Source organism: Mobula birostris, chromosome 8 (assembly GCF_030028105.1).
Source record: "Mobula birostris isolate sMobBir1 chromosome 8, sMobBir1.hap1, whole genome shotgun sequence".
Taxonomy (NCBI): Eukaryota; Metazoa; Chordata; class Chondrichthyes; order Myliobatiformes; family Myliobatidae; genus Mobula; species Mobula birostris.
In genome coordinates, this window is record NC_092377.1 from 14,601,988 (window position 1) to 14,628,297 (window position 26,310).

General features: G+C 43.3%; 1 protein-coding gene across 5 annotated transcripts in view; it reads right to left on the reverse strand.

Annotated features, from left to right (window-relative positions):
* The window catches only part of smyd3 (SET and MYND domain containing 3), a 998,228-nt gene that overhangs the window by 147,570 nt on the left and 824,348 nt on the right, over nucleotides 1-26,310 (reverse strand). For all 5 annotated transcript variants that reach the window (XM_072264810.1, XM_072264809.1, XM_072264811.1 and 2 more), the window contains one exon: nucleotides 2,992-3,102. In XM_072264810.1, the coding sequence (XP_072120911.1) occupies nucleotides 2,992-3,102 (111 nt within the window). The remainder of the gene's footprint in view (nucleotides 1-2,991; nucleotides 3,103-26,310) is intronic.

Here is a 26,310-nt window from a genome sequence, read left to right on the forward strand (position 1 = left end):
CTATAAGGCATAGGAGCAGAATTAGTCTATTTGGCCCATCAAATCTGCTCCGCCATTTCATCATGGCTGATTTATTATCCCTCTCAACCCCATTCTCCTGCCTTCTCCCTGTAACCTTTGATGCCCTGACTAATCAAGAACCTATCAACCTTCGCTTTAAATATACCCAATGACTTAGTCGCCACAGTTGTCTGTGGCAATGAATTCCACAGATTCACCATCCTCTGGCTTAAGAAACTTCCCCTCATCTCAGTTCTATTGGGACATCGTTACTTTCTGAGGCTTTAGCTATTCACTTTATCTAAGCTCCTCATGATTTTATAATCCTCTATAACAGGGCTTCCCAACCTTCTTGATGCCATGGACCCCTACCATTAACCGAGGGGTCCTTGGACACCAGGTTGGGAACCACTGTTCTATAAGGTCATCCATCAGTCTCCTAAGCTCCAGGGGGAGGAATTGCCTAGGCATCTCCTGAAAGTCCTCCAATCCTAATAACATTCTCAGAAGTCTTTTTTTTTGCACATTCTCCAGTTTTGTGACATCATTTCTACAGAAAGGTGACCAAAGAAATTAAGAAAATACCAGAAGGTAGCAAATGAGTCAAGAAATATCAAGATTACAATATAGGATAGAGCAGAGGTGGAAGATCAGAAATGGATTTGGTGAACAGCTGAACGTGTTAAAGATCCAGATGCCCTAGTCCTGTGTCTGTTTTTTTATGTTCTTATGGAATAACACATCACTCACACCAGGTCTAACTGACACTAGAAACTATTCACATCATGTGGTTGCCTGATATATTTGCAGGTGTCCATTGGCTCAACAAATTAAATCTCTGCGCAAAAAAAAAAGGAACCCATCCTTGATGGTATCCTCTTGAGACCCTGAGTGAGCAAGTGTTTCCTGTCAAGATGTCAAGGTAGTGACAGGAGATCACAGGCTTTGCTTCCACACACACCTTATACCAGATGATTGCTATTTCTTTCATGCTGTGTGCTTGAAAGCAACTTCTCGGGACACGCTCAGTCACTACGTTCACCTCTTATTTCAGTACTGTCACCCACTTCAGAGAGATGTGCTCTCTGAGGGGAGAGGGATGGCCAGTTGAATGTGTTGCAGCCATCAGTCCCAACAGAACCCAGTAGGTAACAGTCCTTTGTTCATTTCCTATCCTAAAAATGAGAGATGAATTTAAACTGTCTCTGTCACAAATGAGGTCATTTGGAAACTTACTGTTGCAATGAAAGGGCAAATTTGTTCAGTGCAAGCTCCCACAAGCAGCAGCATGATAATGGGAAAAGCAGGAGGATATGAGTCGGACTTGGAAAGGGGATATGGGTTGGGCATTGGTAGACGGATATGGGTTAGGTAATGGCAGAGGGACATGGTAGAAGGATATTGGTTGGTATGGTAAGGGGTATGGGTTGATAAGGAAAGGAAATATGGGTTGTTACGGTTTAGGGATATGGTTTCTGTGTCCTGAAGAAAGGTCCCATCTGACCTGCAGAGTTTCTCCAGCATTTTGTGTGTGTTGCTTTGGACTTGCAGCATCTGCACGCTTTTTCGTGATTAGAGAGACATGGGTTGGTATGGTAGACAGACATGAGTTGGGCAATGGTGGAAGATAAGAGTTGAGTATGGCAAGGGGATATGGGTTATTATAGTAAAGGGATATGGGTTGGTATGGTAGAGAGATATTGGTTGGGCAATGGTAAGGGATAATGGGTTGGGTATAGTAGAGGGATATGGGTTGTGTACAGTAGATAGATATGAGTTCGTTACGATAAGGGATATGGATTTGGCATTGTAAGGGATATGAGTTGGGCATGGTAAGGGATATGGTTTGGGCATGGTAAGGGATATGGGTTGGGTACGGTAAGGGATATGGATTGGGTATGGTAAGGGATATGGATTTGGCATTGTAAGGGATATGGGTTGGGTATGGTAAGGGATATGATTTGGGCATGGTCAGGGATATGGGTTGGGTATGGTAAGGGATATGGGTTGGCTATGGTAAGGGATATGGATTTGCCATTGTAAGGGATATGGGTTGGGTATGGTAAGGGATATGGTTTGGGCATGGTAAGGGATATGGGTTGGGTATGGTAAGGGATATGGATTTGGCATTGTAAGGGATATGGGTTGGGTACGGTAAGGGATATGGATTGGGTATGGTAAGGGATATGGATTTGGCATTGTAAGGGATATGGGTTGGGTATGGTAAGGGATATGGGTTGGCTATGATAAGGGATATGGATTTGCCATTGTAAGGGATATGGGTTGGGTATGGTAAGGGATATGGTTTGGGCATGGTAAGGGATATGGGTTGGGTATGGTAAGGGATATGGGTTGGGCAATGGGTTGAGTATGGTAAGGGATATGGGTTGGGCATGGTAGAGGGATATGGGTTTGTTATGTTATGTGATATTGGCTGGGCATCGTAGGAGGATATGAGCTGGGCATGGTGAAGTGATATGTGTTGGTCATGGTGGAGGAATACATCATGGGAATGATGGAGGGATATATTTTGGTGTAAGCCCAGTACGACTTGTTTTCCCACATTAAAAAATCTTCTGCACGGGTTTCCTGTCATCGTCAGATACAACGGACAACCAATCAATCAATCATATTCTGCATCCAGTTTTCTGTTTTGTACCACAATGTAATTATATATGGTAAGAGCTGTCTGGATGGCATGCGAAACAAATGCTTTTCACTGCATCTTGGTATGTGACAAGAGTAAAATAACAGCAATGTCAATATCAATATCCCTGGTGTTGAGCCATTTGTACAACCCACTCCAGCTTTGTGCTGTCAAAAAGAAATAAACCCTAAAGCCACGAAAGGTCACTAAAGTACTTAGTGACTGGAATGTAACATGACGTCGTAGGAATGATGAGCCCTGCAAATGGAATGAAGCAAAGTGCAACAAAAATACCTGGAATCTTGACATGATTGAGCCCCCCGAGTAATCCAGACATAACAAACCTTGTGTCCGGTCTCACAGAGTCTGCAGTCACATGTAAAGCAGTACTGCCTCTCCGTCAGTCTCCGTCGTTCCTGGCTTGTTGCCATGACATCGATATAACTGATCGTCAGCTGGTGGGCAGAAGGAGAAACAAATGATTAGAATGAAACGGTAATATCTCACATGGTCTACAGCGTGTGACCACTTTATTAGAAACCTTCTGTACTTTATCAAGTGGCCACTGAGCGTATGCTTGTGGTCGTCTGCTGCTGTAGCCCATCCACTTCAAGATTTGATGTCTTATGCATTCAGAGATACTCTTCTGAATACCACTGATGTAACGTGTGGTTGTTTGAGTTACTGTCACCCTAATGTCAGCTCGAAACAGACTGGCCATTCTCCTCTGACCTCTCTCATTAACAACGTATTTTCACCCACAGAATTCCCACTCACTGGATGTTTTTTTTTTGCTTTCAGCATCATTCTCTGTAAACTCTAGAGACTGTTGTGTGTGACAATCCCAGGAGATCAGTAGTTTCTGAGATACTTAAACCACCCCGTCTGGCACCAACAATCATTCCATGGTCAAAGTCACTTAGGTTGCATTTCTTCCCCATTTTGATGTTTGGTCTGAACAATAACTGAACCTCTTGACCACGTCTGCATGCTTTTATTCATTGAGTTGCAGCCACATGATTGGCTGATTAGATATTTGCACATATGAGCAGGCATGCAGGTGTACCTAATAAAGTGGCCACTGAGCGTATCTCCTAAAACTGCCAATGTCAACATTAGCACTGGCTGGTTAAGTTCTTGCATTTCATTTGCAAGCTAAAGCCTTCTAGTTCCAACATGGTAGAGCCAGCCTACAGTGTTGGGACCTGAGTTCGTACATTCATTAGACATAAGCTGGTATCTTGAAGGGTCATTACTCAAATGGGGCTCTCCTTGCCTTTATTCATCTCTGTTCTTTGCGCATATTTAATTCACTAGGTCACCCATGAATGTGGCTGACTCCTATAAGGATACCAAGGCCTTGGGTGTAAGTGTTCTCAAAGTAACATTTGCCCGACGCCGGCCCCCTAGGCCTGAGTCGATATAGTAGTAGTAGTAAAGTAACATTGCTAACAGCCTACTCCACAAAATATGGTCAAGGCGATGTTACCTCAGGTTGCTTAGTAACCTGTCTCCAGATGCAGGCCACACTTGGAGTACTGAGTCCAGTTCTGGTCGCCTCACTATAGGAAGGATGTGGAAGCATTGGAAAGGGTACAGAGGAGATTTACCAGGATGCTGCCTGGTTTAGAAAGTATGCATTATGATCAGAGATTAAGGGAGCTAGGGCTTTACTCTCTGGAGAGAAGGAGGATGAGAGGAGACATGATAGAGGTGTACAAGATAATAAGAGGAATAGATAGAGTGGATAGCCAGCATCTCTTCCCCAGGGCACCACTGCTCAATACAAGAGGACATGGCTTTAAGGTAAGGGGTGGGAAGTTCAAGGGGGATATTAGAGGAAGGTTTTTTACTCAGAGAGTGGTTGGTGCGTGGAATGCACTGCCTGAGTCAGTGGTGGAGGCAGATACACTCGTGAAGTTTGAGAGACTACTAGACAGGTATATGGAGGAATTTAAGGTGGGGGGTTATATGGGAGGCAGGGTTTGAGGGTCGGCACAACATTGTGGGCCACAGGGCCTGTAATATGGCTATATGGTTAATGTGCTGTACTATTCTATGTTCTATTCTATGTTCTATCAGTGAAAGGAGGAAATGTATAGGAGTGAAGGGAAAGACAGATCAGCATCTGAGATGACTTCAGAGCAGCAGACAGTCGTCAAGGAATGATCTGTGGAATTCCTTACAGAATTCAAAAATCATTACCTAAATTCTGAGGTGCAAAAGTCAGGGAGGGAAAAAAACTGTATATAACCAACCTGTGCTTTTCTCTCCCAAACTTACATTTCTTGATGCGTGCACAGATGATGCAGCTTCACATTATGGAAAATTATTGAGAGATGGACCATTTGGCGAACACAGAATCAAAATCAGGTTTATTATCGCCGGTAGGTGTCGTGAAATTTGTTAACTTAGCAGCAGCAGTATAACGGAATGCATTATAATATATAAAGAAAAAATAAATAAGTAAATCAATTACAGTAAGTATATATATGTATATTGAATACATTAAAAATAGTGTAAACCAGAAATAATATTGAAAAGAGTTCATAGGTTCAATATCCATTTAGGAATCAGATGGCAGAGGGGAAGAAGCTGACCCTGAATCGTTCAGTGTGTGCCTTCAGGTTTCTGTACCTCGTTCCTGATGGTAACAGTGAGAAGAGAGCATGTCCTGGGTGATGGGGGTCCTTAATAATGGACGTCGCCTTTCTAAGGCACCACTCCTTGAAGATGTCTTGGATACTACAGAGGCCAGTACCCAAAATGCACTAACTAATTTTACAACTTTCTGCAGCTTCTTTTGGTCCTGTACTCCCCCAGTACTAGGTAGTGTTGCAACCTGTCATAATCCTCTCCACAGTACCTCTATAGAAGTTTTCGAGTGTTTTAGGTGACAAACCAAATCTCCTCAAACTCCTAATGAAAAATAGCTGCTCTCTCAGCCTTCTTTATAGCTTCCTTGATATGTTGGGACCAGGTTAGGTCATCAGAGATCTTTGACACCCAGGAACTTGAAACTGCTCACTCTCTCCACCTCTGATCCCTCTATGAGGATTGGTTCGTGTTCCCTCATCTTATCCTTCCTGAAGACCACAATCAGCTCTTTTGTCTTTCTGACATCAAGTGCAAGGTTGTTGTAGCGACACCACTCAACTAGCTGATATATCTCACTTCTGTACGCCCTCTCGTCTCCATCTGAGATTCTACAAAGAACAGTTGCATCATTAGCAAACTTATAGATGGCATTTGAGCTATGTCTAGCCACACAGTCATAGGTATAGAGGGAGTAGAGCAGTGGACTAAGCACACACCCCTGAGGCGCACCAGTGTTGATCGTCAGTGAGGAAGAGATATGATCACCAATCTGCACAAATTGTGATCTTCTGGTTAGGAAGTTGAGGATCCAATTGCAGAGGGAGGTACAGAGGCCCAGGTTCTGTAACTTATCAATCAGGATTGTGGGAATGATGGTTTTAAACACTGAGCTATAGTCAACAAACAGCATCCTGAAATAGGTGTTTGCATCGTCCAGGTAATCTAAGCCCACGTGAAGAGCCATTGAGATTGCATCTGTCGTAGACCTATTGTGGCGATAGGCAAATTGCAATGGGTCCAGGTCCTTGCTGGGACAGGATCTGATTCTAGCCATGACCAGCCTCTCAAAGTATTTCATCACCATAGTTGTGAGTACTATTAGGGGATAGTCATTAAGGCAGCTCACACTACTCTTCTAGTATAATTGCTGCCTTTTTGAAGCAGGTAAGAGCTTCTGACCATACCATTGAGAGGGTGAAAATGTCCTTGAATACTCCCACCAGTTGGTTGGCACAAGTTTTCGGAGCCTTACCAGGTACTCTAACAAAGCCTGTTGCTTTGCGAGGGTATACCCTTCTAAAAGACAGCCTGACATCAGCCTCCGAGACAGAGATCAGAGGGTCACCGGGTGCAGCAGGGATCTTCACAGCTGTAGTTACCTCCCTTTCTCCCTTTCAAAGCGTGCATAGAAGGCGTTGAGCTCATCTAGTAGTGAAGCATCGCTGCCATTCAACCACAACCAATAACACGGGGTTCAGAAAGCCTGCAGATACTGGAAATCTTAAGTAAAACATATTCCTCAAAGCCACCATACAAGTTGAAAGGACAGTTAAAAGGCTTAAGGGGTGTTGGCCTTTGTTGGGGGTCAGAGTTTCAAGGTCTCAAGATTGTTCAATGTCAATTTCAGTACACAAGTGTAAAGTGGTAAATAATTGTTTAAGAACCATGATGAAATGTCGTAGCTCTATACAACCCAGGTTAGTCCACGTTTGAGTATTGTCTTCATAGGATGGTGTGGAGATTTACCAGGATGTTGCCCGGATTAGGGGACGTGTCTGGTGAGGAAAGGTTGAGTGAGCTAGGGCTTTTTCCTTTGGAGAAAAGGATGAGATGCTTCTTGAATGAGGTGTACGAGATGATGAGAGGCATACAGTAGATAGAGTGGACAGCCAGCGCTCTTGTCCCAGGGCAGCAAAAGCCCTGATCAGAGAACATCTCTTTAAGATATGTGGAGGAAAGTTTAGTGGAGATGTCAGAGGTAGGTTTTTCACACAGAGAGTGGTAGGTGCCTGAAACATACTGCTGGGGGTGGTGGTAGAGGCAGATATACTAGAGGCATTTAATAGACGGTTAGATAGACGTATAAGAAAAATGGAGGGTTATAGGAGGGAAGTGTTAGATTGCTTATGAGTAGGTTTAAGTATTGTGCAAAAGTCTTGGGGATCACCCTAGATTTTTAAATGGTTTCAGATGGTGTGGACTCCACAGAGCCCTGATCTCAACATCATCGAGGCTGTCTGGAATTACACAAGCAAGCGAGACAGCCGAAGTCTGCAGAAGAACAGTGGTAAGTTCTCCGAGATGCTTGGGGCAAATGAGCAACACACACAAAATGCTGGAGGAACTCAGCATCTGTGGAAAAGAGTACAGTTGACGTTTTGGGCCGAAACCCTTCAGCAGAACTGAAGAAAAAAAGCTGAGGAGTAGATTTAAAAGGCGGGGGGGAGCAAGGTGAAACCTGGAGTGGGAGGGTTGAAGTCAAGAGCTGGGAAGTTGACTGGTGAAAGAGACAGAAGGCCATGGAAGAAAGAAAAAGGTGGAAAGCATCTTTTTTTTTACATGTGCTGCCCAAAGCCTTTACACAGTGCCATATATAGGTAAGCACAACATTTTGGGCCAAAGAGCATGTACTGTGCTGTACTGATCTATGTTCTGTGTTCTAAAATCAGAAAGTGCTGGTCATACCCAGCAGGTCAGGTAGTATCAATGGAGGGGAATAAACAGTTGATGTTTTTGGGCCGGGTGGCGCTAAACGTCAACTGTTTATTCCTTTCCATAGATGCTGCCTGACCTGATGAGCTCCTCCAGCATTTTGTGTGTTAAACTGAGTTATCATTTCAGGTTTCTTTAGCAAATGTCCCAGGACACGAAACGTCAACTGTTTTTCATATCGCCGATACTTCCCAACCTACTGAGCATTTACAGCATTTTCTGCTTTTTATTTCAAATCTTCGTCATCCACAGATTCTTTTTCCCTTGAGTTTCCACTGGCAGAAATTCCTGACCGTTTAAAATAACTGCCCGGGGTTTTCTCTATCTAAATGGGAGTCAATTCTACATTAGTGACAAATGCAAGCTCTGTATTCAGCAATATACTGAATGTTATCCAAGATTATTTAAGATTCAGGATTCAAGATTTTTTTTTCCATTCTTCAGTACACAAGTCTGGAGGAGAATGAAATGATTGTTTCTCAGGATCCAAAGCAGCATAAAAAACATAATAAGCATAAAAACACAATAACCATAAAAATAGCACAATAAATATGCAGTAAATATGTAAGATTAGCTTATAATCTTGGTTTATTATGTGCCTCGATAACGGGGTTTGAAATCCTAACGTTGTGACCGTGAAGTGAAGGCTGCCTCACTGAGCTTGGGGCTGAGTCACCATGTGTAATGACCATCCTTGTAAAATCAAGCCCTCCTCAGTCCACAGGTGGAAGGTCAGTGCGCAAACCCACTGTGCACCAGTCTTCCCGGACACCCCCACGCTCATCCGTTGCTCAATATCTGCAACAGCACGTCAGGTACATTTTCACTCTGATACCCAAATGTCCTTTGGTTCCTCAAGAGACATTGTCAAAATTGTGTTAATTGGGCAAGGTTTGATTGGCGCTGTTTGTGAATCGGACTTGTTTTCAGAGGACTCTGCGACCCATGCTATATGCGTTTCTGGTTTCTGGTCACTCCTTTTTTTTATTGCTATTTTGTGCGATTTTGATCGGGGCAGACTGGCTCTGTGGCCTGTAGTCAACAATCAGCACAGCGCTAAATTGCACAGAACTGAACTAAACTGAATGTTCCTGAACTGATTCAAGGAGTCTGCAGTTTGATGTTTAATACTTTGTGTGGTATTCGCTCGTTTTTTTTGCTGAGTGCGTGATATATTCTTTTTTTTTGTGCTTTGGGTGTTCGATGTTTTCTTTGAATGGGTTCCATGGTGCTTCTTTGCTTCATGGAATGGGCACGTGGCCAAGTGGTTAAGGCATTCGACTAGCGATCTGAAGGTTGTGAGTTTGAGCCCCAGCCGAGGCAACACATTGTGTCCTTGAGCAAGGCACTTAATCACACAGTGCTCTGCGACGACACCGGTGCCAAGCTGTATGGGTCCTAATGCCCTTCCCTTGGACAACATCAGTGCCGTGGAGAGGGGAGACTTGCAGCATGGGCAACTGCCAGTCTTCCATACAACCTTGCCCAGGCCTGCGCCCTGGAGTGTGAAGGCCTTCCAGGCACAGATCCATGGTCTCGCAAGACTAACGGATGGCTGTCTGTGGGAAGATGAATCTCAGGGTTGTATTTTGCATGCATACTTTGATAACAAATGTACTCTGAATCTTTGAGCTTCTAACTTAAAAGCGCACGCCTCCCTGGATTGAGCTGCTGAAAGCCGTGATGCAAAAAGAACACGGGACAATTCGATCCCAATGGTTTGCTTCAGAATCCACATACAACAGATGAAAAGATCAACTTTATTCACCATATACTCTACATTTACATGTATTAGGAATTAGTTGTGTTGGTCAGGACACAACATGCAACAAAAAAGAGCAATGTTCAACAATTATAAAGAGTAAAGAATTACAAATAAAAGTAAAATTATAAGTTAAAGTACTGATATTGAATAAAATGTGGAAATGAGGGATCTCAGCACAGATCCTCAAGTTTGAATGCACTGGGACCTCACCAGTACACAATTTCAGAACAAGAGAGTGTCAGCATGGATTGAGCACCTTTACATGCAGTCAGTCCTGCCCTAAAGTACAGGCTATCTCATAAATAAAAAGCAGCATTGTTCTTCCTAAATAAACCACACAGGATCCCCAATGGCTTAGCCCGCAGGTAGTCAGATTACAGCAACAGAACCAAAGTCTGTTCATTCAGTCACTTTACAGCACAGAAATTTGAACTATCCACTACCTAGAAAGCTGAATAAAGCAATTCAAATATTACAGCACAATGAGCTTTTTTTCCCAAAACTTGTAAGAAAGTTAAACTAAATGCTTTTGAATTAACTGATTAATTGAATGAAGTACGAGTTAAACCACAGAGTATTATTCTGCTGAGATGGAGCCATGCTTAAACTGTTTTTACTTACGGCCACACCAAGGTTATTCAGAGGTTAATTGCCAGAGGTTAACTGGTGAAGGAAATTTGCAACTTTCCACCTGACTCGAAAATAGGCTGAAACTACTGTTTTTATTTTATTGTTCATTTTAATACTTTTGATATGTTTCCGGTGTGACAGGCAAAGCAGAGTTCATAATTTAGCTCACTGATCGACTGGCAGATACCGTGGAAAGTAGCTTGAAGCTAGTAAACCAGTTCCATTCAGGACTTGCCCATCAGAAGCATTCTGACCTCTGGAGAAGAAAGACATGGGGTAAAATACTAGTCCGGAGACCCAGGCTTGAAATCCTGAATGGTCCTGAAGTGCAGAGTGAGAGAATGTTGCATTGTCACAAACGCCATGTTGATGAAGAGGTGCTGCACGTTGCAGGTGCTTTACAGACAAATAGTAAATTTATTTTCTGAAGTATAGTCAAGTTCAATTTCATTAATTGCTGTCATGGGCATACACATACGGGGTAGAAGTACCGTGAAAATTAGCTTTTGGCAGCAGCACCACAGACCAGAACAAACGGAGTTAATATACACTTCAATTCAACATAATCTGTGTAATGTGCTTTTAGCTCATTGTTAGATTACATAATGGGATCAGAGGTGGAAAGGGTCAGCAACTTTAAATTCCTTGCTGTTATTATTTCAGAGTACCTGTAAGTGCAATTGTGAAGAAAGCAGGGCAGTGCCTCTGCCTCCTGCGGAGTCAGCCAAGCTTTGACATGACACCTAAAACCTTGATAAACTTGTACTGATTTTTTTTATTTCAAAATATACTTTATTCAAAAATAAATATATACAATAAACCATTCAATAACTTTTCATCCTTTACATACGTTTCCATTATACTCAGTAAAATATCCGTGTTTATAGCCACCCACGTGGCACTCCAGTAGTTCAGCTTAGCACCTCATTGTTGAGGGGTATACTCCTCGCCCACCGACCCCTCCCACTCCCACGGGTGGAGAAAACCTATACTGTGGTCCTTCCCCACCGGGCCCTTGCGGTGGCTGCACCAAGTTTCAGTGCGTCCCTCAGCACGTACTCCTGCAGCCGAGAGTGTGCCAGTCGGCAGCATTCTCCCACGGACATCTCCATGTGCTGGTAGATCATCAAGTTTCGGGCTGACCAAAGAGCGTCTTTCACCGAATTGATGATCTGCCAGCAGCACCGGATGTTGGTCTCCGTGTGCGTCCCCGGGAACAGCCCGTAGATCAGAGAGTCCTCTGTTACGCAGCTGCTGGGGATAAAACGTGACACTAGCCCGTCCATCCTCCTCCACACCCTCTTTGCGAACTGGCAGTGTGCAAAGAGGTGGGTCACAGACTCCTCCTCACTGCAGTCCTCCCGTGGGCAGTGGGGTGCGGGGACGACATTCCGGGCATACAGGAGGGCTCTGACTGGGAGGGCCCCTCTCACCGCCAGCCAGGCGAGGTCTTGGTGCCTGTTGGTGAGATCTGGCGATGAGGCATTTTGCCAGATGAACTGGACAGTCTGCTCAGGGAACCACCCCACTGTGTCCATCACGTCCTTCTCCTGCAGTGCCTGCAGGACACTTCGTGCCGACCACTGCCTGATGGCCTTGTGGTCAAAGGCGTTCTCCTGGAAGAACTTTGCTACGTGGGACAGGTATGCCGGCAACGACCAGCTGACTGGGGCGTTGCGCGGGAGTGGGGCCAGACCCATCCCTCGTAGCCAGGGCGAGTATAGTGACAGACAATGTCACAGCCTGGCATGGGAACGTCAATGCCCTTCAGCGGAAAATCCCATATTAAAAAAATGGTAGATACGGCCCAGTACATAGTCTTAGTCATAAGTCATACTTTATTGATCCCGGGGGAAATCGGTTTTCGTTACAGTTGCACCATAAATAATAAATAGTAATAGAACCATAAATAGATAAATAGTAATATGTAAATTATGCCAGTAAATTATGAAATAAGTGCAGGACCAGCCTATTGGCTCAGGGTGTCTGACCCTCCAAGGGAGGAGTTGTAAAGTTTGATGGCCACAGGCAGGAATGACTTCCTATGACGCTCTGTGCTGCATCTCGGTGGAATGAGTCTCTGACTGAATGTACTCCTGTGCCCACCCAGTACATTATGTGGTGGATGGGAGACACTGTCCAAGATGGCATGCAACTTAGACAGCATCCTCTTTTCAGACACCACTGTCAGAGAGTCCAGTTCCATCCCCAGAACATCATCGGCCGTACGAATGAGTTTGTTGATTCTGTTGGTGTCTGCTACCCTCAGCCTGCTGCCCCAGCACACAACAGCAACCATGATAGCACTGGCCACCACAGACTCGTAGAACATCCTCAGCCTTTACCTACATTATAGATAAAGCCCTCTCTAACATAGAGACCATTGTCGCAGGAAAGCAGCAGCCATCATCAGGGACCCCTACCACCCAGGTCATGCTCTCTTCTCATTGCTGCCATCAGGAAGAAGGTACAGGAGCCTCAGGACTCACACCACCAGGTTCAGGAACAGTTATTACCCTTCAGCCAAAGGAGGTAACTTCACTCAAATTCACTTGCTCCATCACAGAAATGTTCTCACAACCTATGGACTCATTTTCAAGGACTCTTCATCTTATGTTCTCAATATTATTTATTTATTTATTTATTTATTTATTTATTTATTATATTTTAAAAAATCTTATTTCTTTCTCGGCTGAAGCTGGTAAAATCTGAGGTACAGGCATCGACATGCACACTCATTTCTCAATTGCTAGGAACTTTCGGACTATTCTAGTGGTGTTTGGTATTGTGGCTTTCATAAACATTGCTGCATAGCCTTAATTGTTTAATACTATTGTGTACTGCCTTTGAGATGATACCAGAAGTAGATATTACTATTAGGACAATGTATATCTACCCTGTTCATGCTCCATTGTCTTTCAATTTCCTCTTTTAATTTCTGGTGTTCTTCACTTATTGATTTCTATAAGTTATGTGTGTTTGGAACAGCTATGTCTATTAAGTAAGTTGCTCTTGCATGTTTATCCTGTATTATTATGGATTGTCCTATCTGTAATAAAGGATCGCTCATAATATAATTTGTGGTATTCTGACTAAAACTGGATCAGGCTTGTATTTATAGTAAAGTATGATTTCCTTTATGTTTGTGTTTTAAAGCAAGATTTTGCTGAATGATGTTTTTCCCTTTATTGTGCCTGTGTAAGTAATCAGATTGAGTTAAACTGCTACAGGATCCAGTAGTGTGTTGGATTGTTTCTAGTTTTCCTTGGTATTTTCTACATTTATCATCTTGAATTTGTTGTTTTTTTATTGTGTATTTTTGATTTTTTTTGAGCTAACCACCTGATCCTGTATTGCCACAAGGAACCCTTCTATTTCTGGGAAGAGGTGTCAACTCTGAGCCAGGCATTTGATGCTTCTTTGTCGACATCTAGTCTGCTCAGCTCATGGGGATGCCTTCCATGGAGGGTCAGGTTCTTCCATTGGTTAACTTTTTCTTCAATAGTGATGATGTCTTCATTTTTCTGGGTTGTGCTCTCATTTAGCTTTAGTAGTGTGTGCTTCTTATCAAAATTGCATATGCTCATGTGGAATGCCGTATCCTGTTTTTGCTGATGAAAGTAGATCCTCAGAAGTTTTTTCTGACTGTTGTGTAAATTTTTAATGTCTTTTACTCCTTTTCCCCCTTCTGTGATAGGTAGTGGTAACCTAAGCGCATGCAAATGCACATAATGCTTTCTGAAATGTGTCATTCTTTGTAAATTTTCCAGATCAGTTTCAGACCAAGATATTATGCCAAAAGAATAATTTTAAATGAGTAGCGTGGAAGTGCTTATTGCCTTTGTTAAATTTTGACTGTTGATCTCTGTTTGGTAGATTTTCTTAAGCCTTGAAGTAAATTCTGTGAAAAGTTTTCCCTTTATTGCACTATGATCTATTTTCTTTGCTTGTTGATATCCCAGATAGTTATACATGTCATATTTATCCATCAGTTGTATTGTATCCTGCTGCTCTGTTTTGATTCTACTAGCTCTATTGCACCTTTCTTTATGTTTAGTGTTCTGCATTTATCCAGTCGAAAGTTCATGTTTATTTCTTTCAAAAATAGCTGTACAATGTGAATTAATTGCTTTAGCTTCACTGATGGAGCATATAATTTCAAATCATCCATGTATAGAAGGGCTGAATTGAATTGAATCGAATTGAACTGAATTGAATTGAATTGAATTGATGTTATTGCATCCTTCAGATACATGAGGAGTAAAAATCTTTATGTTATGTCTCCATCTAAATGAGCAATGTGCAATCATAGTAATTTATAACAAATAGAACAGTCAATGTAACATAGAAATACACTGAAATCAGTGTGAGTTAATCAGTCTGATGGCCTGATGGAAGAAGCTGTCCCGGAGCCTACTGGTCCTGGCTTTTATGCTGCGGTACTGTTTCGGGGATGGTAGCAGCTGGAATAGATTGTGGTTAGCGTGACTTGGGTCCCCAGCAATCCTTCGGGCCCTTTTCTCACACCTGCCTTTGTAAATCTCCTGAATCATGGGAAGTTCACAACTACAGATGCGCTGAGCTGTCCGCACCACTCTTTGCAGAGTCCTGCGATTAAGGGAGGAATAGTTCCCATACCAGGCAGTGATGCAGCCAGTCAGGATGCTCTCAATTGTGCCCCTGTAGAAAGTTCTTAGGATTTTGGGGCCCATACCAAACTTGCTCAACCGTCTGAGGTGAAAGAGGCGCTGTTGTGCCTTTTTCACCACACAGCCGGTGTGTACAGACCACGCGAGATCCTTGGTGATACGGATGCCGAGGGAGAGGTTGTTTTTTTGACACCACTATGACAGAGAGATGACGACTTCTTCCCTGTAGACCACCTTGTTATTGTTTGAGATTAGGGTGTTAAAGAATGGGTGATTTCATTGATTCTGATTTGATACCCAATTTTTATTTGATTCAGTAAATTAGGTTAAAAGCTAGACAAATCCATAGTGGACTTAGAGAGTCGTCTTGGAAAATGCCTCAGTTTAGTTTGATAACGATGGTTGTTCTTTCTTGGTTGTTAATCAGTAGGGTAATTATAGTATACCAGTGCTTCATTAGATATGGAAGGAATTTTTACAAATCTTGAGTGTAGATTGTATATATTAGGAGCTTCTATTAACCACGAGTGTGGGAGAGAATCAGATGTCTTTTGGTAGTCAATGTAGCAACATGAAAGATTTCTGCTTTCCCATCAGGTTTGATTTTGAATTATGGAATCTATTATCAGTTGTTCTTTATATCCTTTCGTACCTTTATGGCATCCTTTCTGCTCTTCTGTAAGGATATAGTGGTTATCTAAGTGAGTGCTGTTTAGTTGTGAGATATACGATGCTACAATTATTATTATTATTAATTCTTTTTGTATCTGTACAATTTATTGTCTTTCGCATGCTGGTTGAACACCCAGTTGGGTGCAGTCTTTTTATATTGTAATTTATTGTAATTATATTTTATGTCTTGCATTATACTGCTGCAATAACAGACTTCACAACATTTCTCAGTGATAATAAACCAATTCTAATTCTGAGCTATTTAGCTGCTGGTAAATCACTATAGAGCACATAAAGTTGTGAAAGGTGTTGTACAGATGTTCATTCTTTCCTATTCCTCTTTTGCACAGAGGAATATGAAATGTGGAGCGTATTTATCAACGTGGAGTGGACATTGAGTTTGTAAGTTTGCTGAAAGCAAAGGATGTTGGGAATGGCAAGGGTGGAGTGCCGCGGGAGGGGTGTGGGACAGGTGGCAGAAGGTAGCGCAAGTGCAGACACACCCAGCCCTGGGACACCAGGCAAGGTCATTTGATTCCAAACTATTGGTTTATTGGTCATTACAGAATGTCTCTCTGGTGATTCCCGCTCCCTCCTCTCGCTCTTCCCCTTTCCCTTCCTCTTTTCCCAACTATGATTCCCTTCTCCCTGCCCCCTTCCCACTCTCAGTCCACAATAGAGACTCATATCAGAATCAGGTTTATCATCACTCACATATGTCATGAAATTTGTTTCTTTTCACGGCAGCAGTACAGTGCAATACATAAAATTACTACAGTATTATGCACATCACACAAACCAATTTTCCGTCCTTGGACTCACTTTACACCGCACGCTGTCGGAGCAGTGCTGCCAGGATAATCAAGGACACGACCCACCCAGCCAACACACTTTTTGTCCCTCTTCCCTCCGGGAGAAGGCTCAGGAGCTTGAAAACTTGTACGGCCAGATTTGGAAACAGCTTCTTTCCAACTGTGATAAGACTGCTGAACGGATCCTGACCCAGATCTGGGCCGTACCCTCCAAATATCCGGACCTGCCTCTCGGTTTTTTTGCACTACCTTACTTTCCCTTTTCTATTTTCTATTTATGATTTATAATTTAAATTTTTAATATTTACTATCGATTTGTACTCCAGGGAGCACGAAGAGCAGAATTAAATATCGCTGTGATGATTGTACACTCTAGTATCAATTGCACAAAATAATCTGCAGATGCTGGGGTCAAAGCGACACTCACAACATGCTGGAGGAACTCAGCAGGTCGGGCAGCATCCGTGGAAAAGATCGGTCAACGTTTCGGGCCGGAACCCATTGTTTGGTGACAATAAAGTATGAAGTATAAAAATCTTAGGCACCCTAGCTCATATATATATATATAGCCTGAGACTTTTGCATAGTACTGTATTTATTTTCTTTGTAATTTATAGTAATTCTTTCTATCTTGCATTGCCATGTTGTCTCAAAACAACAACACATTCCATGACATACGTCAATGATGCTGATACAGCGTGCCACATGGAAGAGGCAGGCTAGCTATCAGTCCTTGCCCCTTGTGCTGGATTATTCCTTCACATTTCAGATTCAGGTTCAATCAGTCCTAGCCCATGTCTGAAGGCTCCGCACTTTGCTGCTGTTACGACAGAAGGTGAACACTAGGTCAGCCAAGACCTGAGATGTTAACTGAAGAAATAACAGCAGCAGCTGCAATCATAACTGAGGCTGTAAAAGTTCAAAAGCAGCCGCCGAGACACTACGGTTATCCTGCATGTTAACACGTCCCCCAGCATTGCTGCTTCTGGCTGCACCCCGAAGCCAGCTTGGGAGTGTGGGATAGGATGGCCTTGACTACAGCAAGCAATGTCCAGGTTGGCTACTATATCAGAATCAGAAGTAGAATCATGTTTAAAATCACCAGCATATGTTGTGAAATGTGTTCTTATGTGGCAGCAGTGAATTGCAATAGATAATGATAAAAAAACTGAATTACAATAAGTATATACAGTATACTAAAAAGATAAATTAAAAGGGCAGCGCAGAAGAAAAGTACCGAGGTGGTATTCATGGGTTCAATGTTCATTCGGAAATCTGACGGCAGAGGGGAAGAAGCCGTTCCTGAATCACTGAGTGTGTGCCTTCAGGCTTCTGGACCTCCTCCCCGATGGTAGCAATGAGAAGAGGCCTTGTCCTGGGTGATGGGGGCCTTTCACGATGGATGTGCCTTTTTGCGGCATCACTCCTTGAAGACATCCCGGATGCTGGGGAGGCCAGTGCCCATGATGAAGCTGTCTAGGTTTACGACTCCATGCAGCTTATTTCGACCCCGTGCATTAACCCCTTCCCCACCCCTCCACCAGACAGTGATGCAGCCAGTTAGAATGCTCTCCATGGCACATCTGTTGAAATTCGCAAGTGTCTTTGGTGCCATACTAAATCATCTGAAACTCTTAACGAAATATAGCCACTTTATCTCAATAACGACGGCCAAGTACACTTGTTACGGCAGAGGTTTACAAAGACAAAGGATGTTATTTCCAATACAGTGGGAGGTTAAATAGCAAAGAACAAAGAGCAATATAGCACACAAACAGGCCCTTTGGCCAGGATCTTATGCCATACTCAATAAGCTAATGACAACCAATTCCGATATGCCTGCACCTGGTCTATATCCTTCCATTTTCTACTCATTCATGTGCCTATCCAGGAGCCCCTTGAATGCCTCTACCAGGCAGACAATAAGGTGAAAGGTCATAATGAGGTAGATTATGAGGTCGGGAGTCCATCGTATCTTACTAGGGGACTTTCCAGAGTCTGACAACAATGGGATAGAAGCTGTCCTTGAGCCTGGTGGTACGTGCTTTCAGGCTTTGGTATCCTCCACCCGCGAAGATTAATGTAGAAGAATCAGGAGAAGGCGGGGTGGGAGCCTCCAGCCTCACCTCGCCTCAACTCTTCAGCCTCGCCTCGCCTCACCTCGTCTCCAGCCTCGCCTCGCATCGCCTCGTCCCCAGCGTCGCCTCGCCTCAAGTCTTCAGCCTCGCCTCACCTCACCTCATCTCCAGCCTCGCCTCGCCTCAAGTCTCCAGCCTCTTGCCAAGCCAAGCCAAGTCTCTAGCCTCTAGCCTCAAGCTTCAAGCCTGTAGATTTCTGCCTCGTCCTGCCTGCCTGCCAAGCCTCGTCCTTGCCTAGTTCTGGGGCCCGAGCCAGAGGCAAGACCCAGGTACTGGGTCCTTGTCCAGTCTCTGGCTCAGAGTCCAAGCCCGGGCTCCTAGCTCTTTTGTCTAGTCCTGTTCCAGGTTTCTGGTTTTCGTGTCCATGTCCTTGCCATCGCCCTGTATCCTAGTCCTGTCCTTAGTACTTCAATGTCTGTGTCTTGCACTTGGGTCCGTTCCCAGCCACCTCCCTATGACACCTTTACAGTTTGTGATGCAGACAGTGTTGACAATGTGGAATTTGCAATGATTTGTCTACAGATTTTAGAACTGGGTTATTTATGCTGTTTTTACTGAAGAAATTATTGATTCACTATGTCGAATTCCAAAGAAGCAGAGGGTGTGAAGCGCAAAAGAACTGCTAGTTCACTTAAAGTAGAATGGCTTATTATTCTTAGAAAAACTACAGGTTTACTTCCACTTAAGAATTCAGTGCACACATGTTGTTGTTACTGGAACAAATTGGACAGCACATGATTTTTGCGCACACTGGTCATTACAAGTTAGAGGGAGCATTGTTCATGAGGAGATTGGATGAGGAAACAGGTGCAGAAAGAATTCACAAGGATATTACCAATACCGGAGAGCTTCCGTTGTAAGAAAAAAAATGGATATGCTCGGACTTTCTTCCCTGGACTGTGGGAGGCTGAGGGGTGAACCTACATAGGGCAGGCATATGAAATCACTAGGGATATAATAAAGTGGATGGCATCAGCCTTTTTCTCCGGGATAGAGGAGTCTAAATCGAGGAGGCAGAGGTTCAAGATGAGAGGTGAAAGATTTCGGGAGGACCTGCAGTTCAGACGGTGCTGAGAATATGAAATGAGCTGCCAAAGTAAGCTGTAAACATGAATGCAGTTATTACATTTAAAAGACATTTGGATGGGTCCATGATAGAAAATGCCTAGAGCAGCGGTTGCCAAACTTCTTTTTGCAGTAACACCCCCTTGGTTCCCAGATGACATCTCTCATCCTTTTGGACCATTACATAAAAACTATACAGAATTTTGATTTACAATGCACAGTGAAAGAAAATAGGAACTGCAAATCCAAAGCAGTGACAAAGAATCTACTTAAAGCTACGAATAAAATTATTTATTTAATTACGTAAAAATTATTTCCACCAACAATTTTAGAGCTTTAGAAGTCCAACTATTCACTGCTTCATTGCTTTTTCAGCTTTCAGTGAGACGGATGGGTTCGCCGCAGTGATATCAGCTTCTCAACATCAGGCTGAGTGTCACTCAGAAGGAATCTCAGATCCCCATGTTCAGTAATTTGCAGTCTGTTTTGCTGCTTTGAAAGAAGTTGGGTGCCAGGCCAAAATAAGATGTTGGAAAAGCAATAAAGAGCATCTTGACCTTTTTCTACAGTGCTGGATAGCGTTCAGAGATTTCTTTCTGCAATCTAAAGTCCTAATATGATTTTTTTGAACCTCGGCTTCAGCCTGAAGTCATTTTGTAGCAAGATCAGTTCCTCGTCTATCCTTCCTGTTTTCCTCATTACAAATCTTCAGGAATGGATTTATTAACCAATCTAGAATTTGGATCGAGAGAAGATCCGGAAACTTTGACCTTCTGCATCTTGGGGCCGTTCACCCAGGAGGGCACAGTGTATTTGAAGATCGTCATCTGGTATTCTTTCTTTCTCTTCCAACTCAGAGAGGCCTGTAAATTGGATAAGCTGGCACCAGCCAATACAGCACTTAAATAAGGTTAACTTGTACAGAAATGTGAGAGATGACTGATTTGACTTTGACAAGATTCACATCATTTCCTTGCAATTGAAGACTAATTAAACCACTAATAATTCTGACAAATAAGCAATGCTGTCTCTAATATTTTGAGTTGATTACTAAATGAAGCACTCGAGTCTTTAAAGAAGTTTATCACAGCTTCAAAAAGCGCATAAAAACGTCTCAGGCAGTTTCCTTCTGAGAGCCATTTGACTCCTGTGTGCAACAGCAAGTGTCCAAGCTGTTTATCATTCTCAATTCAAAGCTCACTAAATAGTCAGGAATTGAGAGCATGGGACATTGATTTTATTTACAGCTGTGATAACAGTATTTAATTATTTGTAGAGCGGACCACTTGGGGTTTTTTTTTGTAACAGGTGTTGTTTGTGAATTACACAGTAAATATGTTAGATACAGCTTTTTTCAAGAAAGTGATAACTCCACAGTGGTGTCCTGTCATTGGCAGTGCCCCGTCTGTTGCATAATTAAGAATGTTGATGAGTGGAATGTCCTTCTCTTTGAAAAATTGCTCAACATCCCAAAACATTGATTCACCTTTTATACCTGTTTCTAGTCCCCTTGCAAATAACAACTGTTGAACCTTGCTTTTACGCAGCCAACGTTACCAAGAAGCAAAGATTTGTTGCCTGACAAAATCGAACTACAGGGCAGATTCATTTGTCCTAAGTATGTTGCACAATGTGTCTTCCACATTCCCAGACATGTCATCTATTTGTCTTTGAACAGGGCTGTCGCAGAGTGGAATTGCATTAATTATTTGGTTTGGTGACTTATGCAAAACTGTACTCAGAACCTCACTTACTGCTGCAGGAATCAGTTCTTAACTAACTGTATGGAACTTTCCAGATTTAGCAATAAGCAATGAAATGTCATGCGAAGCACACAAACCATCGCTGTTTAGTTGTGAAGTACAGGCAAACATGTTTTGAAGTGCTTTCTGTTTCTGAAGTTTTCACAAAGTGACTGAAAATAAGCCTAGTTTGCTTTATCAGAGTGGATTTGTTTCAAATGTTGAAGCAGCCTAGGTGGTTTCATTGCTTCATTTGAAAAAAAATTCTTCTTTAACCCATCAGACACATTGGCTGCTGTTGGTTGCTTGCTGTTGGCACAAATCCGTATTTTTGATATTCCACACTATACTGTCTACACTTATGACATCATCATAGCTCAATTATGGGGCACAGAGAATCAAAAGCTTATAATAAATAATTCATTTCTTAAATTAAGCCTTTAACCCCAAGCAGCTCCTTGCTAGTGAGAGCTCCTCCCCCACTCCCTTTATCTTTATTGCTCCCTTAGAAACTCCTACTGACCCCAGGGGGAAATATTGCCCACTTTGAGAACCGCTGCTTTTGGCCTTTCTTTCTCTAGGCCAAGGGTACCCAACTTTTTATACTATGGACCTCTACCATTAACCATAGGGTCCATGGACTCCATGTTGGGAACTCCTGCTCTAGGCCCTAGAAGGGTATAGGTCACAAGAAGGCAAAAGGGAGAAGCTCAGATAGATGTCTTGGTCAACCTGGAGGAGTTAGCTTGAAGGTACTGTTTGCATGCTGTATAACATTGTAACATTTACTGAGAAATTAGGAGTCAACAACTTTAGCTGGTTGGGAATCACTGGGTAAGGGCAGTAGATTCGTCGGAACCCTGTTGCCTGTGAGTCTGCAGGAGGCCTGGAGGCCTGTCACAGGATTGGAGGCCTGTTTGTGTGGGTGGTTGGTGGGTGGCTGGGAAGCAGGAAGGGGGCTTGTTTGGCTATTGTTGTTTCGGTGCTTGATTTGTTCTGCCAAGCACTACAGGCAGATGGTGTTTGTGCCAGAATGTGTAGCAACCCTTGCAGTTGACCCAGCACATTCTTAGGTTAGAAACATAGAAACATAGAAAACATACAGCACAATACAGGCCCTTTGGCCCACAAAGCTGTGCCGAACATGTCCCTACCTTAGAACTGCCTAGGCTTTACCCATAGCCCTCTATTTTTCTAAGCTCCATGTACCTATCCAATAGTCTCTTAAAAGACCCTATCGTATCCGCCTCCACCACCACCACTGGCAGCCCATTCCATGCTCTCACCACTCTCAGCGTAAAAAATTACCCCTGACATCTCCTCTGTACCTACTTCCAAGTACTTTAAAACTATGCCCTCTTGTGCTAGTCATTTCAGCCCTGGGGAAAAGCCTCTGACTATCCACACAATCAATGCCTTTCATTGTCTTGTACACCTCTATCAAGTCACCTCTCATCCTCTGTCGCTCCAAGGAGAAAAGGCTGAGTTCACTCAACCTATTCTCATAAGGCATGCTCCCCAATCCAGGCAACATCCTTGTAAATCTCCTCTGCACCCTTCCTATGGTTTCCACGTCCTTCCTGTAGTGAGGCGACCAGAGTTGAGCACAGTACTCCAAGTGGGGTCTGACCATGGTCCTATATAGCAGCAACATTACCTCTCGGCTCTTAAACTCAATCCCATGATTGATGAAGGCTAATACACCGTATGCCTTCTTAACCACAGAGTCAACCTGCTTAGCAGCTCTGAGTGTCCTATGGACTCGGACCTCAAGATCCATCTGATCCTCCACACTGCCAAGAGTCTTACCATTTCTGCCATATTCTGCCATCATATTTGACTTACCAAAATGAACTACCTCACACTTATGTGGGTTGAACTCCATCTGCCACTTCTCAGCCCAGTTTTGCATCCTATCAATGTTCCGTTGTAACCTCTGACAGCCCTCCACACTATCCACAACACCCCCAACCTTTGTGTCATCAGCAAATTTACTAACCCATCCTTCCACTTCCTCATCCAGGTCATTTATAAAAATCACAAAGAGTAGGGGTCCCAGAAGAGATCCCTGAGGCACACCATTGTCACCGGCCTCAGTGCAGAATATGACCCATTTACAACCACTCTTTGCCTTCTGTGGGCAAGCCAGTTCTGGATCCACAAAGCAATGTCCCCTTGAATCCCATGCCTCCTTACTTTCTCAATAAGCCTTGCATGGGGTACCTTATCAAATGCCTTGCTAAAATCCATATACATGACATCTATGGCTCTACCTTCATCAGTGTGTTCAGTCACATTCTCTAAAAATTCAATCAGGCTCGTAAGGCACGACCTGCTTTTGACAAAGCTACGCTGACTATTCCTAATCATATTATGCCTCTCCAAATGTTCATAAATCCTGCCTCTCAGGATCTTCTCCATCAACTTACCAACCACTGAAGTAAGACTCACTGGCCTATAATTTCCTGGGCTATCTCTACTCTCTTTCTTGAATAAGGGAACAACATCCACAACCCTCAAATCCTCCGGAACCTCTGCCATCCTCATTGATGATGCAAAGATCATTGACAGAGGCTCAGCAATCTCCTTCCTCACTTCCCACAGTAGCCTGGGGTACATCCCGTCCGGTCCCGATGACTTATCCAACTTGATGCTGTCCAAAAGCTCCAGCACATCCTCTTTCTTAATATCTACATCCTCAAGCTTTTCAGTCCACTGGAAGTCATCCCTACAATCGCCAAGATCCTTTTCCGTAGTGATTACTAAAGCAAAGTATTCATTACGTACCTCCGTTATTTCCTCCAGTTCCATACACACTTTTCCATTGTCACACTTGATTGGTCCTATTCTCTCACATCTTATCCTCTTGCTCTTCACATACTTGTAGAATGCCTTGGGGTTTTCCTTAATCCTGTCCGACAAGGCCTTCTCATGGCCTCTTCTGGCTCTCCTAATTTCATTTTTAAGCTCCTTCCTGATAGCCTTATACTCTTCTAGATTCATATCATTACCTCATTTTTTGAACCTTTTGTAAGCTCTTCTTTTCTTCTTGACTAGATTTACAACAGCCTTTGTGCACCACGGATCTTGTACCCTACCATCCTTTCCACGTCTCATTGGACAACATACCTACTCAGAACCCCACGCAAATATCCCCTGACATTTGCCACATTTCTTCCGTATGTTTCCCTGAGAACACCTGTTTCCAATTTATGCTTCCAAGCTCCTGCCTGATAGCCTCATATTTCCCCTTACTCCAATTAAACATTTCCCTAACTTGTCTGTTCCTATCTCTCTCCAATGTTATGGTAAAGGAGATAGAATTGTGATCATTGTCTCCAGAATGCTCTCCTACTGAGAGATCTGACACCTGATCAGGTTCATTTCCCAATACCAGATCAAGTACAGCCTCTCCTTTTGTAGGCTTATCTACATACTGTGTCAGGAAACCTTCCTGAACACACCTAACAAACTCCACCACCCCATCTAAACCAGGGAGATGCCAATCAATATTTGGGAAATTAAAATCTCCCACCACAACAACCCTGTTATTAGTACTCCTTTCCAGAATCTGTTGGTTGTTAACGCAAATGATGCATTTCACCATATATTTCAATGTACATGCGTTAAGTAAATGAATCTAAACTCCCTTTAACCTTTGATTCCCTTGCCAACCAAGAACCTTTCAACCTCTGCTTTAAATATACTCAATGACTTGGCCTCCACAGCCATTTGTAGCAATAAATTTCACAGATTCACCACCCCCTGGCTAAAATAATTCCTCTTTTTTTCTATTCTGAACGGATATCCATCTATTCTGATGTGTGTCCTCTGGGGTTAGACTCCTCCACTATACATCTATTTCCTCTATATTCCTTTCAATATTCGATAGGTTTCAATAAGATCATCTTTCATTCTCCTAATCTCCAGCGAGTACATGTCCGGAGCCATCAAATGCTTCTCATATGATGAGTCTTTCCTTCCCGGAATCACTTTTATAAACTTCTTTTCAATTCTCTCCAATGTCAGCATGTCCTTTCTCAGATAAGGGAACTAAAATTGATCACAAAGCTCCAAGTGTCGCCTCGCCAGTGCCCTTATAAAACTTCAACATTACATCCTTGCTTTTATATTTTAATCCTCTCAAAGTGAATGCTGACATCACATTTACCTTCCTCACCACCGACTCAACCTGCAAGTTAACCTTTAGGGAATCCTGCGCAAGGACTTTCAGATCCCTTTGCACGTCAGATTTTTGAACCTTCCAAACACAAGAGGTAGTGCAGATTCTGGCAATCCAGAGCAATACACACAATGTGCTGGAGGAGCTCAGCAGGTCGGGCAGCATCTATGAACGGGAATAAACAGTCAACATTTTGAGCCGAGACCCTTCACCAGGACCCTTCCTTTAGTAGAGAGGTACCTCCACCCCGCCACCCGGGTAGGTTACTTCTCCACTGTAAATTGCCCTGAATAGGTGAGTGGTCGACCCCGAGGCAGTTCCGTAAAATGGAGACCAAAGTGAGATTCGTCAAACAACACACATCAAAGTTGCTGGTGAATGCAGCAGGCCAAGCAGCATCTCTAGGAAGAGGTACAGTCAACGTTTCAGGCCGAGACCCTTCGTCAGGACTAACTGAAGGAAGAGCTAGTAAGAGATTTGAAAGTTGGAGGGGGAGGGGGAGATCCAAAATGATAGGAGAAGACAGGAGGGGGAGGGATGGAGCCAAGAGCTGTTCAGGTGATTGGCAAAGGGGATATGAGAGGATCGTGGGACAGGAGGCCCAGGGAGAAGGAAAAGGGGGGGGGGAGAAACCAGAGGATGGGCAAGGGGTATAGTCAGAGGGACAGAGGGAGAAAAAGGAGAGAGAGAGAAAGAA